This window comes from Rissa tridactyla, chromosome 9 (genome assembly GCF_028500815.1).
Source record: "Rissa tridactyla isolate bRisTri1 chromosome 9, bRisTri1.patW.cur.20221130, whole genome shotgun sequence".
Taxonomy (NCBI): domain Eukaryota; kingdom Metazoa; phylum Chordata; class Aves; order Charadriiformes; family Laridae; genus Rissa; species Rissa tridactyla.
The window spans coordinates 27,558,631-27,577,611 of NC_071474.1; the positions used below are offsets into that span (position 1 = coordinate 27,558,631).

At 47.9% G+C, this 18,981-nt stretch overlaps 1 protein-coding gene across 1 annotated transcript in view; it reads right to left on the minus strand.

Moving 5' to 3' along the window:
- Positions 1-394: 394 nt before the first annotated feature.
- GPC4 (glypican 4) overlaps positions 395-18,981 on the minus strand; it is a 70,237-nt gene continuing 51,650 nt past the window's right edge. The window contains exons 4-9 of the mRNA XM_054214599.1: positions 12,135-12,300; positions 6,138-6,268; positions 5,788-5,934; positions 5,232-5,368; positions 2,836-3,011; positions 395-1,866 (exon numbers count right to left, since the gene is read on the minus strand). Of these exons, the coding sequence (XP_054070574.1) occupies positions 1,658-1,866; positions 2,836-3,011; positions 5,232-5,368; positions 5,788-5,934; positions 6,138-6,268; positions 12,135-12,300 (966 nt within the window). The 3' untranslated portion in view covers positions 395-1,657. The remainder of the gene's footprint in view (positions 1,867-2,835; positions 3,012-5,231; positions 5,369-5,787; positions 5,935-6,137; positions 6,269-12,134; positions 12,301-18,981) is intronic.

The following is an 18,981-nucleotide window of genomic DNA, read 5'->3' on the forward strand; positions in this document are numbered from 1 at the left end:
CTAACTCTACTAACATCATGTTTTAATAAATAACTGGCTACTTCTAGTAAAATTAAGCCTCCAGGATTGTTTATACCAGCCAAGAATACTTCGTCTTTATAGCTTTGCAGAAATTTGGTGTGAAAATAAAGTTGAATATAACACTGACCCTGAGCTAACAAGTAATTAATGCTTCAATATAAAAATAGAAAATTATCCTTACAAGACAAGGGTGGAAAAGAGCAAATTCTCGCGCTCTCGGTTGCTCTCCTGGCTGGATCCCTGCGTCCGAGCCAGACCTAAAGGTTACCTAAAGCAGGAGGAGACGTGCAGAAGAATTTTGAGTCTTTCCAAAGACTTTGCTTTCCCTAAACTCTTTTAAAAATTATTTCATCTCTCTTCTTAAAAATATACATTTCTTTTATTAAGGAGTTGCTGTTCACCACAACACAACACAGGTAGAGAGAGGAGGGTGTCTCCGGTAGTGCCGAAAAGCCACAGCCACTGGGCATCGTCTCCCAGGGGATGAAACATAGGGAGAAAAGGAGGAATCTTCATCCCCGCCAGCTCCTGCCTGCTCCTACTCCCGCCTGCCTGCAACAGTCCCTTTCGCCTCCGTCCCTTTTGCTCCCCATCAGAGAGGAAACAAAAATCCTGCAAACCCAAACCTGACGCCCCCGCCTCTGCCTGCCCTCCCACAAAGTATTCCTTAAAAACAGCAACAACGACGACAAAATTAGAAAAAAAAAAAAATTAATCCAGCATTCATCTAACAAACTTGCGGACAAGACACACGTCGGCATTTGGATCTGCGAGATGACAAGTTGCTTCCAACCGAACAAGTTTAATGCCTTATTCCCACGGGGGACGCACGTCGGGAACTGCCCTACAGGAGTTACACCTAATTGCAAGGATGCCGGGGAACAAACGACAACTCTTCTTAGCGTCTGCAGAACGGGAATTCTCTGGAGTCTCTTCCAATTTAACCCAATCTCCTGTAAAAAAGGAACAACCTGCTCCTGGCATTAACGCCCCGTGCAAACGGGGCACTTGGCACGCTGACCAGCTCTGCCTTCCCCTTCTGTTTTACCGCATAATAAAGACAAATTACTTCCACTTCTTTCCAGATAAGGCAACTAACATAATGTGGATAAATGGGAAGTTAACTACGTGAAACATGTTTTCTGCTTGTTGGGCAATTATTTTTTTTCCCCGTAAGATAACACGATAAATAAAACCTGCTTCTGTACAGATATTTCTCATTCCAGAAACACATACTTGTTACAGGCCAAGAGAAGACCCTGGGGTGGTTTTTTTTTTTCTTTTTCTTGTAAGAAATATGGTAAAATTAAAAAAAAAAAAAAAGAAAAAAGAAAAGTGATAAAGACACAAATGCAGAGCTAACTACAGGCTTGTATATACACTTTTGTTATCCACTCTAACATGGACTCTTGGTGAACGAGACAGACTGGTAGTCCCCCGTTCCTGTTATTCCCAGAATAGCAAGGGGAAAAAAAAAATAAATCAGTATCTTAAAACCAGTGGCAACATAGTAAAAACTGTACACTGTTGTCCATTAACTTAAAAAGCAAAGTCCCTAGATGGTATAAAAGTGAAAGCAGGTGCCTTCTAACTTTGATAATAAAAGTCTTTTTTTTTCCCCCCCTACGCTGCACAATTATCTCCATTGTCTTTGGATGGCCAAGAACAAAATGCTAAGGAGCAAGGCTGCTTGTGATAAACCGCTCCTGGTAGCGGCAGAAGTGTTCACGTTCTTATCGCTCTTGTTGGAGTTCCCAGTGACTTCGGTGGCGTTGAACTCGAACTCCGGGGAGCACTGCTGGAGCTCGCAGCCGCTGCCGCTCTCCTCGCCGCTGCTCTCCTCACCTGCGGGAGAAACACATGTTGTCCCCCTCTGTCCTCCTCGGAGGCTTCGCTCGCCGAAGGCAGCGGGGGGCAAAAAAGCAAGTTCAGGGATGTTCTGACATCTATGAGATTGAGCACGGGTCCTCCGGTTAATGTGACTACCACGTGCCCTTCGTCACACGTATGTGTGCAGGTAGATGAGAAGCTCAACATGAGCCGTCAACGTGCGCTGGCAGCCCAGAAACCCCCCGCAGCCTGGGCTGCATCCCCAGCAGTGTGGGCAGCAGGGCGAGGGGGGGATTCTGCCCCTCTGCTCCGCTCTGGGGAGACCCCCCTGCAGTACTGCATCCAGCGCTGGGGCACCAACAGCAGAAGGACACGGAGCTGTTGGAGCGGGGCCAGAGGAGGCCACGGAGATGCTGGGAGGGCTGGAGCCCCTCTGCTGTGAGGACAGGCTGAGAGAGTTGGGGGGGTTCAGCCTGGAGAAGAGAAGGCTCCGGGGAGACCTTCCAGCCCCTTCTAGTCCCTGAAGGGGCTCCAGGAAAGCTGGGGAGGGACGCGATAAAACAAAGGGGAATGGTTTTAAACTAAAAGTGGGGACGTTTAGACTAGGTATAAGGAAGAAATTTTTTACAGTAAGGGTGGTGAAACACTGTCCCAGGTTGCCCAGAGAGGCAGTCGATGCCCCATCCCTGGAAACATTGCAGGTCAGGTTGATCAGGGCTCTGAGCAACCTGCTCTAGTTGAAGATGTCCCTGCTCACGGCAGGGGGGTTGGACTAGATGGCCTTTAAATGTCCCTTCCAACCCAACACGTTCTATGATTCTACAGGAACATCCTCCCCGCACAGCCTGACGGAGATGCTGATTCCCACCCTCTTTACTAACACGCCTACCCAAAGCCGAAGCTTAACCAGCTACCCCGTGCTAGCATGAAATCCAATTAAAAAGGGAAAAAGAAAAAGCAAAAGGCAAACAACAGCAAACATACTTATGTCAATGAAGTCGACATCATTCCCACTGTAGGCATTCTTCAGCTTGTTGGTCATCACCCGCAGAGCCATGATTTGCCGGCGAATCACCATGTCTGGCTTGGTAATATCAACTTCTACCTCTGGGTTATTCACTTGACTTGCTAAGCCATTGCCAGTTACTGCAAAGTCGTACCTGAAAAGAAACCATTCCTCTTGGTACCGGAGCTGCAGCTTGGCAGTGCCCCGTGCCGAAGGGCGACAGCGTGGGAACTCGGTGATGCCACCCCCGTTTCCAGCCTGGGGGAGATTCTGAGCCCAACGCGACCTTCCCACACGCTAACCCTCACGGAGCCCTTCTCCAGCTTCTGAGCCCTTCTCCCTTCCCTGCAACCTGAGCAGCACACAGAATTAAACACTGTTTTCACACACCCTGTGCCACAAAGGCAGGGGAAAGACAATTTTCTCCTCAACTTGAAAAGAGAAGGAAGATCTGGGGTTTATAATAATAATAATAATGGCTTGCAACAGCATAGATCAAGCTTGCTGCAGGCAACAGAGCAAACCAAGCTGCTGAGAAGCCTTGATGCCCAGTTAGATGAGACTTTCAGGAAAACAACCTTTGGGGCCATACTTATCCCAGAGAAGCCTACAGGAACTGTTGGAGCCAAGAGTGTCATTGTGGCTTTGCATAATGCACCTTAACCATCAAGCTGGGGTATGACATGTGTACTTCTCACCATGCCGACAGCGGGTGCAATTTGCCTAATAACCCCAGCAGGAGAAACATCTGTGATGTCGAAGATGAGATACCGTAAGCCCATGCATCGAAGCGGAGCAGAGGCGAGCTGCCGAGCCCAAGGAGGGCGCGTGCAGGGGTCTGAACACACGTGTGGCCTCTTGGTTTAAAAGAGAGACCGAGCAATAAAACACAACAGAATACGTCTCCTAAAATAGGTATTTGGAGTGTCGTTTTATAGAGCAGGGATATGACACTTTTTTCCCCTCCTTCAATTACCTGACGTGCAAGAAAAAAAATCACTGTTTAACAGAAGAAAAAGTGACTTTTCTTAGTTACGAAGCCAACTTCGGTATCACGAGAAAGAGAAAAGACTTTATCCCAATCTACTGGTCCTGGAGACCAGGCAGTGAGATATAAGCATACAACTGAAGGGCATGCTCAAACCCTGTCTTGTATACGGGAAGGGTTTGGGTTTTTTTTAAAATATTATTATTATTATTGGTTTTGTTATTATTTGTGATCAATATTCTATATTTCAAAGAAGTCAGAGAGAGACCAAAGTGTGTAAGACTACTGAACTTTTAGCTTATTGGAGCCACAGAAAAAAACAGTAAGAGCAAAGCGAAATATCTTTCACAGCCCACTTGGGATGTCCAGCATCCCCTCTGTCTCCTTGCCCAGTGGTGCCAAGTCTCTGTCTCCCCCTCCTTACTGGTGACAGACCTCACACATGGGGGAAATCTGCCGCAAAGAGCCCTGTACAAGCCGCTGATAAAGACGACCTCAGGAGGGCAGAGCCATTTCTTGTCGCAGAGACCCAAACCATCGCCCTGGCCCCAAGGCAGTTTCGAGCACGCACGGAACAGTGCAAAATTTACGCGGTATGGCTGAGTCCCGTGCCCCAAAATTACCAAGAGCAAAGACTGTTATTACTTAGAAAAACTGCTGGAAAACCCTGGATGACTGTATTTTATTTTTTTTTAATGGAACATCTTGGATTTTGCTTATTTCCTCAGTAAGCAAACAGAAAAAAAGAAACTTCTATTTCCAAAATAGAAGTTAAACAGTTACATAAACCATACGACAAAAAGCCTTTGGCTTATTCATGTGTTGGTAATTTCTTCCTTACAAGAAAAAAAAAGAAAAGTTTTGTAACTATTTTTCCATAAAAAGCATGCATGAACACCACCGGCCCCCTCATGCCACTGACCTCAGCAGCGGAGAAGAGGGCTTTTCACCAGCCTCCATCTCCCCTGCCTTTGGTCAACAAGGAATAGAGCAATAGCTCCTGGTAGAAACACCAACTGGGAGCACTGGGGTCAACGGTGCTGTCAGAGAGCACAAGCGTCCCCACTCCGCAGCCACGCTACGGGATTTTGTACACATCACCTGCCCAACCCCGTGAGTAAGAGTCCGAGGAGAGACGCCGCATCTGAGTATCTAGACTCAGTTCCCTCCTTCAAAACAAACCACCACGTAGAGCTTGGACAACCCTTAGCTCGGTGTTCAAGCTCTCCCATTTCCTAAAAATAATAGGGGTAACGGCAGCAGCCTGTCTTGGGGAAACTGGGGTCACTCCTGTAGGAGAAGAGGGCTCGGGGACAGGGGCCGGCACGCCGGGAAAGGCTGGGTAGAGAGGGAGAGAGTTAACCGGGGGAGGCAGCATCGCCAAACCTGCTCTTGGCGCTCCCGTTCCAGCACTCGTTCTCGTTGACAGTGCCTACGGACATCTTTTCATCGTTGCAAATGTTGCCAGGGAGAGATGACCAAAATTTTTTGGCTTGCTTCAGCTTCTCTTTCACATCAGTAACCTATTAAATAAAAGAAAAAAAAAAAAAAAAAAAAAAAAAAAGAAACACAGGACATAATCCAGAATACCAAATGCTCATTAAAAGTGAAGCTGGAAAGGTATTTTTTTATCACAACAGATGTGTATAGGCCAGATCTTCAGGCTGTGTGTTTTGATGGTTGATTTACTTTTTTAATACAAAATTAAACATCGCTCCTCAAACGCATATTACTCATCAGCCAAGCCTTTAAAATAGGCACTTTTCTGACATAGAAGCGTTGAGGTAATTCATGTCTGGAGCCATGGGCAGATTACACCCCTCGGAGAGTTTAAGACAGCCAAGGAATATTAAGAAATCCTATAAATTACAAATGGAAAATTACATGCTGTGGTAGAGGGGTGTGAAGCGCTGGCGCGGCACCGGCAGGACCAGGCACTCACCAGTCGGTCCAAGCTCGTGCCGGCGGCTGTCGTCGGCCGCTCCTCCGGGTTGTAGGGTCTGAAACGAGCGCTGAAACCGCTTTCGGAGACGGAGCGAGCGGTCCGGCCCTGGGCGAGTGTTTTTGGCTGGCCACATCCCTGGAAAACCTACGCGAGAGAAGGAAAGGGTTTTATGAAATGGGAGGTCACAAGAGCCTCCCTTCTCCAGGCTCCAACCCAGCCCCTGCCCAAAATAATACATCAGCTTTATGTATACTCGAAAGGACATTAAAGAAAAAACATATCAACGAGAACAGGGAAATAAAACACATTGCATAAATAAAGCCCGCATATCCTCTTGGCCCATTTACCTTCTGAGACACCTGCATGCTGTTCTCCTGCATGTTCATGATCGCATCCGAAATTTTCACATCAATGGGGTCCATGACTGACTCGATGTTGAAGGGACCCTCCAACCTCTCTGCTACCAGCAGCATGGAATCTAACACAGGGAGAGAAACAATGGCTTTTAATGGAGGAGCTTCAAGGGTAATGGCTAACACGGATAACAGATTAAGCGCCCAGACATCTTCTGACCAGCGCGCACAACCAGGAAGCATTTTGCTCCGTTCCCAGAGCCTGCAACTTCACTGGGCACTTACAGGCTGCCGGCACCAACCCATGGGCTCACAGACATCAAAAGCTGTGTTAAACGGGGAAGAGCCATCGCAGCCTGCCAAAAGGCAGCCTGTAATCAGCTCCTCCCATTAGAACAAGCATTACTAACACCCTCCTCTCCGTGCTCATTTATTAAATGTTTCCTTGTGTCATTTGTTTTTCAAGACTACTTTCAAAGCCACCGGCTTCCTCATGCTGGTCCTGAACACAAGACACCAAGACGAAAGGGCCCAAGATGACTGTCACCACCATCTCTCCCTTACGGAAAGCTGGAGGCTTCGCTGGGCCTGGGGGAGCCAAGGGATTGCCCCTTCTGGCATTGCGTGGACAACCCGCGCGAGAGAGACCAGGGTAAACACTGTGCACTAATGATATCTATTTGACACATCTCAATGCAAGTGGAGATGGAAAAGTCCCTCAGCCAACAAGGGGTCACTCCTCCCGTGCCAACATGCACGTACTCATCAACTACATCATTAAACACAGCAGGTACCAGACCGCCATTCCTTCCTCTGGGAAATTATTACTGGCATTAAGGCTTGCACCCTGCATTGCATTTCAGCCCTCTCTCTGGCTCCGCCCTGGACGGTGCCACCACGCCCGGTGCCAAGCACTCGTCCCTTCTTGCCCATCGCAACCTTTATTTAACCTTAGTGCTCACTGCAGTCCCTCAACCCTGGAGCATCCTGTTTACCGGCCTCCTCTTCTGCGTCACTTCGTGATGCTCTGCCACAAACTCCTCATTTTCCAGTTGCATTTAGTTCTTCATTTTTTTCCTAGTGGGAGGTCAGGACACAACAGCTGCTCCGGACCCAAGGAAACCCTCTCCCGAGGAGCTCCTCCCCGCTCCCAAGGATACGCCTGTTCCCTTCCATTAAGGAGAAACAGGCGTTTCACAGTCAGCCTATTAATTTCTCTTGAAAAGTGTTTCTTGTGACATTCATCCTCCTCCTAAGTGCAGAAGGTACTTTCCACAAGCAGAAAACATCTGTGGGCTCCAGCTACCTGTTAAAGCCCTATGAAGATATTCCACTTACCGAACCATTTAGTAATAGCTCTGCCTTAACGCCCAAGTCATGTTAAACTACACTAAAAAAAAAAAAAAATCCCACAAACTGATGACAAACATACAGTTAAGCTACTTGTGCATTTAAATTATGAATTACTATTATTAATAATAATAATCATCATCATCCAACACTAAAAGCCCCACATGAACTGCAGACGCCTTCCTAGCCTGTAAATCCACTTTTAAAAGACAATATTCCAAAGCTTTGCTGGGTGTTAGTTAAAGGTCTATCCGTCAATGAACGCATCCTAAAAACGTCCGCCGGGACTCCCGCAGCTCTGAGGTGCCAGTGTTTAGGGAATGAACCCCAGGAGGAGCCGGAGCCCCCAGGAAAGCCCCTCGCCCCAGCATCAGTGACGGAGCTGCTGCAGGGCATGGCTGGAATTTAGCCGTCAGGGGCTACAAACAGGTCTGAACTACGTGCATTTAAAAAAAAAAAAAAAAAAAAAAAAAGAAAAGAAAAAAAAGAAAAAAAGAAGGTAATAACAAATGAAACAAAGAGTCTTAGACTGTATTGTGGTGGGCTCCAATAAAGTGATGCTTCAAATCTCTGAGTAATGACTGCTAGCATGAATATACCATTGTGCCGGAGGGAGAAAAATGCTTTTGATGTGCTACCAAATGGAGACTTTTGTAAACAAGTGGAGCACAACTTAAATGTGTTCATCATTGTCAAAGCTTTTGGGGTTTTTCACGCGCATAAAGGACATCCCAGCGCAGTTTGCAGGAAGCTGCTCATTTCAAATAAAAATATTATGAATAGACAGATAATAAACCACACAAAATGTATAGTTAAAAAAAAAAAAAAAGAGAAAAAAATCATTCCATTTTGTAACTACTTAATTCTCCGAGTGGCCAGGGAAGGCCGCAGATCAATAAAGTGTTTGTGAAAGACTGAAAGGAAACATAAACCCCAATTCTTCTGGCTGTTTGGCGTCTTTGTAAACTTTGAGCCGGGCAGGCCATCCACAAGACCATGGGAATGTAGAGCGAATTGGGTCCTTTGTTAGTGGGGGTGCCATGGCGTTCCATGTATCACAGCCCAGGAATGCAGCCTCCGCTTTGACTGCCGATAGAGAAAATGCATTTGGCCTCCAGCAGAGCTGCCAAAGCTGGCAAGAAAAGATAAGGAAAGTAATAATTGCCCTTGGAGAATATATTCAACTGGAGCTCTTCAGGAGCTGGGATGGATGCTGGCAAGGATGGCTAAATGCAACACACTTGCATTAAAAAGGGGGTGGAAAAACCAAACCAAACCAAAAGTGGTGGAGGGGGGGGCTCTACTTCATCCCCAGTTTGGATTTTGGGGGTATCCTGCAAACTTTTACCTCCCAGCAGCGACTGGCTGGTGTCCCCAGCAGCAGCGGTGGCGAGCGGCGATCCGCCCCCCCCCCCGCCAGCAGCCACGCTGGACGTGGGTGAGGGTGGCCAGGGTTCAGGGTAACGCCAGCGCCTCCATGGGGGAGGCATGCCGCCCTAACACCAGAAACGCCGCTTCAGCGCCGCTCGTCTCCCCAAAAAGGTTTTTTTTCATTACTGGGAGAGGGGAGCCGATTATAAATATCACTTCTTTTGCCCCGGCTCCTGTGCAAATAATCGCTATTTAGAAGCCACGTTGAGGTGGCTCCTGCCCCCCCACCCCCAAAAAAAAAAAAAAAAAAAGTCTGGCAGAGTGAAAAATGTACCCTGGCCATTTATTACAAACACACAGCATGACAAAGACTGTCTCTCCTCCCTGCGATGGGGAGATAGAAATGGTTTGGGGGGGGGGGACGGGACCGCCCCAACCCACACCATATAGCTCCATCCCTTAAAGACCCTTTTCCTCCTGCATACATTTGTCCTTGCTACTGGCATTGAGACAATCCTTGGCGACAAAGCACCTCGCTCTCATGAAGGAAAGCAATTCTTTCGCATTGTGCCACCAATAATCAGAAACCCACATCTTCAGCCTCACTGTCTGACTTGAAGAACAAAAGGCAGTTTTCAGTCTTAACCCCAAGATCTGATTTAAAAGGGGAGGGAAGGAGGGGGAAGACCTTGACCATTCATTAACAACAGTCTTTTTTTTTTTTTTTTTTTTTGAAGGGGGAAAAAATTCTTTGCACACAAAGTAGTACTCCAGATATGTATACAGAGCCTGAATTCAACATCTTTCAGCGGCGTAAACCTTTGTGGGGGAAAAAAAAAATAATAAAAAAATCATGAAAGGGCACTGGAGATTAACACTGTTCCTTCAGGAAAGCTCCAACCTCCCCCAATAGCTTGTTTGAAACAGAAGTACCCCCCCCCCCCCATCTAACTGGCATACAACTGGGTCAGAAACAGAGGGCGAAATAATTTAAAGGTAGGTAAATGGCAGAAGAGAGTACGATTCGGTCGTTATTTCGTCCACCGCAACTTTAAAATGGTCCTTTGCAGAAGCGAGGAAGTATAAATATGAAGCCTTTTTGCCTCAAAAAACCTACAAACTTTAGATCCCAGCTTGGAAAAGCTTTACGCAAGACTTCATATAGACCCACTAGCACATGGGCATGCTTATTTTATAGGCACACGCGCCCAAATTCATATACGCTTGCAGCATTTATTGCTATATTAAATATCTTTAAATTATTTTACTAGGTTCAAAGATCTGTTTTTGCCACGTGGTAAATCATTATCATAACTTAGTATTTAAGCCCCTGATGCAAAATAGCATTGAGCACATGCAGGTGGGGGGGGTTGCTGTTGTTGTAGGGTGGGGTTTTGAGGTTGGGTTTTGGGTTTGTTTTTTTTTTTTTACATTTATTGAAACCTTTAATAGGTTTCAGGACATTTGTGATGCACGCCCTGCCCCAAACACCAGATCGATTTAATTTAATTTGCCTCAAGTGACAAATTGAGATGGAAAACAAAATCTGCAACATAACCGGCACCTGTTCAGTTATTAAACTGTCTAAAGAAAGCACAGCTTAAGTTTTCAGCCTCCGTACTCCACTGCAGGAATTAACCCAGAGTGCAAGAACCGAGCAAATATTGCCAATAAATGTAACGAAGCTTAATACCATACTTAAATAATGAGTGGGCAAGAAGCCCCTTGGGGAAGAAGCACTGGGAGAAGAAAGCTTTGCTTCCAACCTGGAATCGCATTTATTTATTTTGTCTCGTTTAATAATCTTAATTATCGTATGCGGTGCCTGCTCGCTCTCGTGCGACAGGGCTGGCTGGCTTCCCCTGAGGTTCATTTTTAGCTGCATACCACCTACAGCAATTAGCTGCTTGTGCTTTTGTCTGCTTTCTGGCATTATGCCCCCCCCTTTCATGGGATTCCTCTTTTCGGCTTGGACTAGATGTTTGCAAGTCTCCTGGCTTTGAGCTATTTCAGCAACAATTGTAGCTGAAATACTTAATATTCTCATGAGAAAGACGGCTGGGAGGAATGGCGGGGGGGTGGGAGGCGTCAGCCTCCCAGAGAATGACTTGGAAACCCAATATAGTGTCACATTTAACTCCCTATATGGAATACCCAGGCCAAAAAAAAAAAAAAAAAAAAGGCCTTCTGAAAATAATACCCCGCACACATCCAGTTGGCACGGGCAGCGGAGTGAAAAGCCAGTGTACAAACCACAGAAAAACAAAGTCTAAGATTTAAATCTAGCCTGAAATGCCAATTATCAGCAATTTCCCTTCTTTTATCTCACAGCTTAACGAAAGGGAAATCTCTTCTTTCTAATGATTTTTTTTTTATTTTTTTTTTCCTCCCCAGGAGCGGGACGGGAAGAGCACCGCAGCCTTGTCAGTAGCGGCAGATCCGTTCCATGTGCACTTCATCACACATTAACCGGAGTGAAACGACTGCTCCCAAAGGATGCTCGCTCACAGATAATCAAGCTCCTGGAAAAGGAGCACAAATGAAAACATTTAACATTATCTATTGCCTGTGCCCCCAAAACGGGATGCATTGTCAATTCTGTCGAGCCTTGACCCAAGGCAGAGTTTAACATTTCAGTCTAGATTTCGTGTATTGCATAACACCGTTTACAAACACGGAAGACAAAGAACGAACAGGAGGAAGAGGATGGCAAAAGCACTCGCCCAGTGTCACGTAGGTCCTACCGACATTTCGAAAGGATGGTGGCCGAGCGCCAAATGAGCTGTTCAAAACCAGATTCAGACACATGCCCCATTCAATTTTTTTTAATGTAAAATACAGGCCTACAGCTTTTCCCAAAGCCCACTGCGACTGGCTGGGAGACTCCCAGACAACTGAGCAAGAAAACTGGCTTCAGGAAGGCCATCTGTAGGGTGACAACAACCTATAAGGGCTAGTATGGAAAAAACAGCTCGTCCGCACACTCGCTCCAGCAAGAAGAGATGCTCCAAGCCTACAGGCACATGGCAGCTCCATCCTCCTAAAGCTTGCCGCAACAGAGGTCACTGCCACAACAAAAGTCCCATTTATTTACAAATTAACGTGAACTGCAAAAGAAGCGCTGCACACAGCGGTGTGGAACAAAAAATACCATCACAGATCACCTAAAAAACCTGCCATAGCTCAGCACAGTCACTCACAAAAGCCGTTTGGGTGTGGGACACGCTACCAGTGTATCCTCACATTCAGTTTTAACCCATATTGCCTTACCCATAAAGATATTCCACTCGGCGTCCAAGTCCCCTTGGTTGGCCAAGCAGCCTCTCATGACATTAAAGCAGTAGTTGTAGCAGGGCTTCACCGACACCAGCCCTCGGCAGTATGGGCAGTACATCATTTTCAGCAGCGCTCGCGTACCCTGCGGCGTGGGGTTCACCTGTGAAAGAGGAAAAAAAAAAGGGGAAAGGAGAAAAAAATTAGCCCTTGGTCATTAAAGCAAAAAACCCCACGTGTTTACCCCGGGGCGGGTGGGAGCAGAGGAGATGCAACGGGGTCAGCCACCGCCTAGACAGTCCGGGCTCCCCGCTTTCAGGGTGCAGGGATGTGGGATGCAGATGAAGGGGTCTGGCTCCCCTCCTTGGGTGTACTGGCCACTCCAGGAGGCGCAGCCAGCGCCCCCTCTGCACCACAGCACCCCTTGTCTATTGTGGGACCCCTCCCTGGGCTCCAGGGACAGGCACCCCGAGGGACACGCGGCACTTGAGCTCAGGGAAGGCAGCAAAAAGCGACCGAGCCAAAAGGCGTAACGCAAGGCTGCACTATCCAAGCCCCGCTGAAGATGATGCTGGGATTTCTTGGGAAAAAGCGGCTGAGATGGGATGCCTGCCGCTATCCCCACGCCAAACCCGCCGGGAGCATGCCCTCCTCCTCCGTGGCACTGCAGCTCGGCTCTTCCCAGACAATCACCCAGCAGGGCTCTCCGGCAGAGATACCGGCTCCTTTATCTCACATCCAGCTCCCGCAGCACAGCATTTCCATGACACATACCCAGGTTCGTTTATACTCAGCACTCATCACACTAACTAATGCCGGTTCCCCACACCCAAAGGAGGTGGCAGCGACAGCCGCGTGGCGGAGGACAAGCCGGGAGGACCCTCGAAGCCAACGTGCAACCTCTGGGCGTGCAAGCGGAGCTATCTGCAGCAGGCACGTCACCCCCTGAGCCCTCAACAGGGCTATTTTCCAAAGTGACTCATGGTCATTCATGTTTGATTCACTCTCTGGCCCGGCTTCAAACCGTTCATTGAAACCATTTCCACCCAGCCGGTCTGAGGAGCATTAGCTCCAGCACCACGTACTAGCGCCGACCACGTGGTGGGTCCGTCTAAAGCACTAAAATGGAGAAGCTCCCTCAAGAGCAAGTTTAAGTGTTAATTAGCCACACATGAAAATGGAAAATTAAGATGTGATCAGAGATACGCTGACAAAATAGAAGCGGTTTCTGGTGTTTTGAGCAATGCGCTTGAGACTTCATGCCAGGCATTTATGGAGAGCGCTCTAAATAGGTTGTGATCCAAGAGCGTGCTGAAGGAGGAGACAGGCACGCAGCCCCAAGGAAGAGAGAAGTCATTCAATACATACGGCCGGAGATGTGGATGGTCCGGAGACCAACTTAATGGCAGAGAGGGTGACAGGACCGAATAGAGATGGACATACGCGAGGAAGACCTGGGACCACACATACACTGAGGACCTTACTACCGCAAAGCCCATCCCAAGGACGAGGGCTATGGAGAAAACTGAACATGATCTTCTTCTGGTGCAAAAAATAGTTGGCAGCACACGAAACCAGGAGGGAACAGATTTTAACAAAATCAAAACAAAACAAAAAAAATCTCACTACATAATCAGGCTGGCTTTGCTAGTAACATCAGCAGATTGTTAAACCCTCTTTTCTTATGAAAAGAGACGGCGGATAAAGACCCGTTGCGTTTCTGACAAACTCCAGCAAGACCACGGTTTGTCTTCAGTAGGCAAGAAAACCAGTCAGAAAGACAGAAGGAGAATTTTCTGCAGTTGGTGCAGCTCAGTGCGGGATTTTGGCTGGCCAGCCATGTTCGCTCAGACATCCCTTTACCCCGCTTTTGTCTGCGAGGAGCCTGTTTGGCTGAGCAAAAGGAGAGTCGATACAGAAAGCTGTTTGCGGTGGTGGAGGAATCTGATTCAGGGGCTTCAGAGCATATATACACATACATCTATATATATTTGGGAGGCGCAGCGGGAGCAGGAGCCCCAGCAGAAAGCTCCCTATCGGGGCAGCCTGGCTTTAAAGCAGAGCTAGTTCAAACACTGGGAAGAGCTCAAGCAACAGAAACCAGCTAAATCGGATGATTTATAGTAGGAAAACTGAAAACAGACAAACGTAAAGGTATCATCTGCCATCCAGATGGTGCAGTCCTTGCATAACAAACGAGTTGCGGGGGGGATAGAAGAGGGAACTAAACAACATCTCACACCCAGAGACAGCGCTCTGAAGGACGCCCCAGTTTAGTTTAGTCATTTCTCTGATAAAAAACTCCTCCCCTGATACTTGGTGGTAGGTGCCGCGACCTCCGCACCTAGTCCTGAGGCTTATCAGCAGATCCTGGCCATCCCAACACTGCCTGGTCCTCAAAGAAGCACCCTACATCCTCCTCAGAAGGAAAATTAGGAAAAGGCTGATGGGACCCAGCCAGGTGCTAGAGCAGTCTGAGGCGGGACAAGGAGCAGGAGACTTCCCCAACCCTATCATGGAAAGATGCAGCCTTAGGAAAGGCTGCTGCAAAAAGAAAAAAGAAAAAAAAAAAAAAAAAAATCACCCACACAGCAGTGACCCGCGAGGCACCTTCCCATCTTAGGTTCCCGGCTGCGATCCTGCAGCATTCGCCCTGCTTTGATATTTCATAGGGGTGGTTGATCTTTATGAATCCCAGCAGATGCAGGGGAAACTGAAGCCGCTTTCCCACGTTCCACGGCGGACGACACGGGATGGTCACTCTGATGAGGCCCTTTGAACAAAGACCTGGGATGATTTTAAAAGCAAATGGGGTTTCGCTTCCTTCCCTACGTGGGTTTGCGGCTCTGAGCCCGACACAGAGCCGAGCAAACGGGGTGATGAAAAGACAAACCCCCACCCACAGCAACTGCCAAACCGAGCCCCAATGAGTGATGGACGGAGCCCGCAGGGAAGCTGTTAGTTCGCAATGTAGTCACAGGTGAAGAGGAAGGCAAAAGGGAAATTCATCAGTCCCGATCTGGTATTTTACGGTGACAGAAAAGCAACAGGAAGGCACGAGCAGAGATCAGCTCCGAGAGAGAGTTTCGGGGAAGATTATGAGCAATTACATCTTGATACAACAGTGCTAAATGCTTAAATGCTGCGGATCGCTGCAACGAGAACCTCAAGCCCTGGCAAGGGGCCCGTAGCCGGTCCAGACCAATTCTGGATCTGTCCGTGGGCTGTGCCATATGTCGCACTGGCAATTCTTCACAAGCTTTTAATGTTCGCTCCGCCACGCCAGGTGCAAGCTCTTAAAACACCATTGTATGTAACAGTAAACCCAGATATGCTTTGTTCTGGGGTTGTGTTTATCTTGGAAAGCAACTCAAGTTCATTCAAGCTCTACTCTAGAATGACCCTCTAAACCAAATAATCTCCTTTCTAATAAAGCAGCGTCGCAAAGAAAGCTCTATTTGCTGAAGAGGATTTACCCTAGCAGATTTGAGCCCAGGTAGTAGTGCGCTGCAGTGCACATACCCTGTAAAAACTTATAATAGAAGTAAATGCACTCCAACCCTTTCCTTTTATCTTGTGAAATTTATTTCCTTTCCGTGACGTTCCACGCCACTGCAGCAATCCATCACCCTGCGGTTTCATCATGTAAATTACAATTTGTCCGTGTCTGTACGCTTTGTCAAACCTGAAGATTAAAAGCTGCTAACAGATGCGTTTTGGCACCAATCTTCACATTCGTACCGAACTTGCTCCTTAAAAAACACAGATTTGCACACAATCCACAAAAACGAAGTGAAAAGCAAACAATTCTGGGCTTAATTCAAACGTGTCGTATCATATTTGTTGAGATACTCCCCCCAACTTCATTTGACCAGTGAAGGTACAACCACGTTCTTGCAAAACGACATGCTCTTGGTAAAGTAAAATCTGGTTTTTTCGGTACCTTGTCATATCCAGCTCACCTAAGGGAAACAGCTTGCCCTACGTCTTTAGCCTTCTCCAACTTGTTGGGAATTGCATCTGGACGCATACGTCTGGTAGAAACTTCACCATGACAGCACACACCTACCAAGTGAAACGCCTCGTTAACAGCCCACCGCAAAGCCAGCAAAAGCTCAAGAAGGAACAATCTGTGCAAGCAGAGAAAAGTTCAGAGAAGCAACTGGATTCTTCTTCCTCTCCTTCTCCAGGCAAAGAACAGCTGAGGATGGATGACAGAGCTCCAACCACAGACGGTCCTGCGGAGAGCTCCCACCGGCTGCCAGCCAGCCAGCGCCGCATTTTATTCTCTCACTCTACCCTCAAGTTAACATTAAGAACGTTAATAACAACATTTTAAATCCTGTCAGCTTTAATAACTATTTATAATAACACTGATAACTCAGGCTTTCGCATTTTCCAAGCTTGCACAACAGCAGCGTTGCCATGCCAGCAGCACGGCCCCCAGAATACATAAAAATCCAACAATTTGAAAATAAATGCAGTGAAACTACTTTTGATTTATACTGTGTTTTCTTTGGAAAATAACTGAATTTGGGCAATACTGGATAAGGAAGACTGGAGGAGTAACTTCTCCAGTGACACAGAAAGCCAGTTTCATTACTTCAAAAATTAACTCCAAAGCTAACTGAAGGACTGCGGGATGCTCCAGGTGAGCAGCCCCAATTTGGACAACAAGCAAAGCGCCATCGAGTTTTGGGACCAACACAACCTTACTTGCATCATTTTTTCCTTCCCTCAGTGTTGTGCAAGAGCATCATCTTGGCACACGCCGGGCCAGACGCTCTGCTCACTGTGAAGCAGGAGATCACTCCGGGCGGCTCTTGGTTTGCTTCCCCACCCCAAATATTCCAATGAAAGTGTTGTGGAATTAACTACGCATTTAACCAATTCTGCTGGCCCGGTGCTAGCGCATGAATAATTTAGAAAGCATCTGGTTCAACCACAGATTTGGGCCCCTGAGGTCTTGCACAAGGGAGCGCATTTAGGAGTGAAACTTGGGAACTGCAGGGCCCTGTGTCCCGTTGGTGCTCCCCACCCATGGCAATGTCTGCCGCAGCGTTATCTTGTGTGAGGAAGAGTTCAAGACAACATTTACGCTTGATTTCCGACTCGTAGCTTGCTTTCCACCCCTAGCTGGATGCGACACTGCCAGAGAGCAATGGCAGAGCTCCTGAGAATCACACCCCCAGTCACTCAACCCGCTCGGCCTTAACATCAGTGTGTCAAAAGCGGAGCACCGTGTGCTTGTCTCCCCATGCAGAGCAGAGGGCACCTCAGGGTGCCAAGCAGACACCTTTTCCACCGACCACTTATGGAGCAACACCAGGGTCAGCATCTCCCGCTCTCAGCGCCCTCAGGACCAACGTGCCCTTCCAACAAAGCTTGTTACCCAAAGCACCTGCCTCTCCCCGACTCAGAGACACAGTAGATAATTAGGAGCGTTCTGTTTGCTTTAATACGTAGAACAGCAAGAACATTTATCTTGGCAGCTACACCCAAAAAACTTCCTTAACTTATCCCTCACATTGTTTTCAAAATCAGCAGCAGAACCACAGTGTGGAGAGAGGCAAAAAAAGAAAAAGAAAGAAAAAAAACCAAAGCAAACTCAGTGGACTGAAACTCTCCTGCATGATGCCATCAGCTCCAAACCCGCAGCCGCGTCCACGCGCGCTCGCAGCACGTTAAATCCGCGACGATTGCCGCTCGAGCATGCTTTGAAGGCTACGCCTAACGCAGACCCTCAGATGGCTGGAGCGGAGGCAGATGCAGCCACATTCTTGGCAGGTCTTCTCAGGGTCATCTTTGATGTGGAGAAGTGCTTGGTATTGTTTTCTGCATTGATGTTCGCCCTTGGCACGTGGAAAGCACCGTCCTTGTGCACGGCAGCCCCTCAGTCTGGCCCCATGGCTTGTAACTCGCTGCCAGGGCAGCAGTGATTCTTTGGAGGTCCTTCTGCAGCGCGAAAAGGGCTCCTCGGCTCTTTGGGCTGGTTCTCAGTAGCCCATGAAGCAGCAGCATCTGCCCCCCGTCTCCTCACAATGCATGCAAGGAACACGTTTCATTTCTGGTGCTTCTCTGGGAGAGTTTGCTCTTGCCTGAAGGCTGCCCAGCTTCGTTGGATATAGGAATCATGGAATGGTTTGGGTTGGAAGGGACATTAAGGACCATCTAGTTCCACCCCCCTGCCCTGGGCAGGGACACCTCCCACCAGACCAGGTTGCTCCAAGCCCCGTCCAGCCTGGCCTTGAACCCCTCCAGGGATGGGGCAGCCACAGCTTCTCTGGGCAACCTGGGCCAGTGGCTCACCACCCTCACAGCGAAGAATTTCTTCCTCAGATCTCATCTAAATCTCCCCTCTTCCAGTTGAAAACCATTCCCCCTCATCCCATGGCTCCCCTCCCTGATCCAGAGTCCATCCCCAGCTTTCCTGGAGCCCCTTTAGGGACTGGAAGGGGCTCTAAGGAACGCAAACTTCTTCCTGAAGAAAAATTAAGGTCCCATTCCCCTTAATCAAACCAAGGGCAAAGACTGAACCTTTGCTCTCTCGAATGGCAATTACAACATTTAGTGAAATGGGAGCTCAGTGGCCTGATATTTTTGACAATACAGGCCTTAATTCTTTTTCGTTCATTGCTTTATTATTTTCATCACTGCTTCTCCTAAGCTAATGCCTGGCCCACATTCAGCATCCACCCCAAAAAAGGCAGGAGCCACGCTCCAGGGGATGCAGCTGGAGGGAAGGGAGCTCATGCAGGCCAACGGAATGTTAGTTTAGGTAGGTCCAGAGCTTTAACTTGTGCTCCACGGATGCCTCGTTAGGGATGAGGCAGCACAGAGCAAA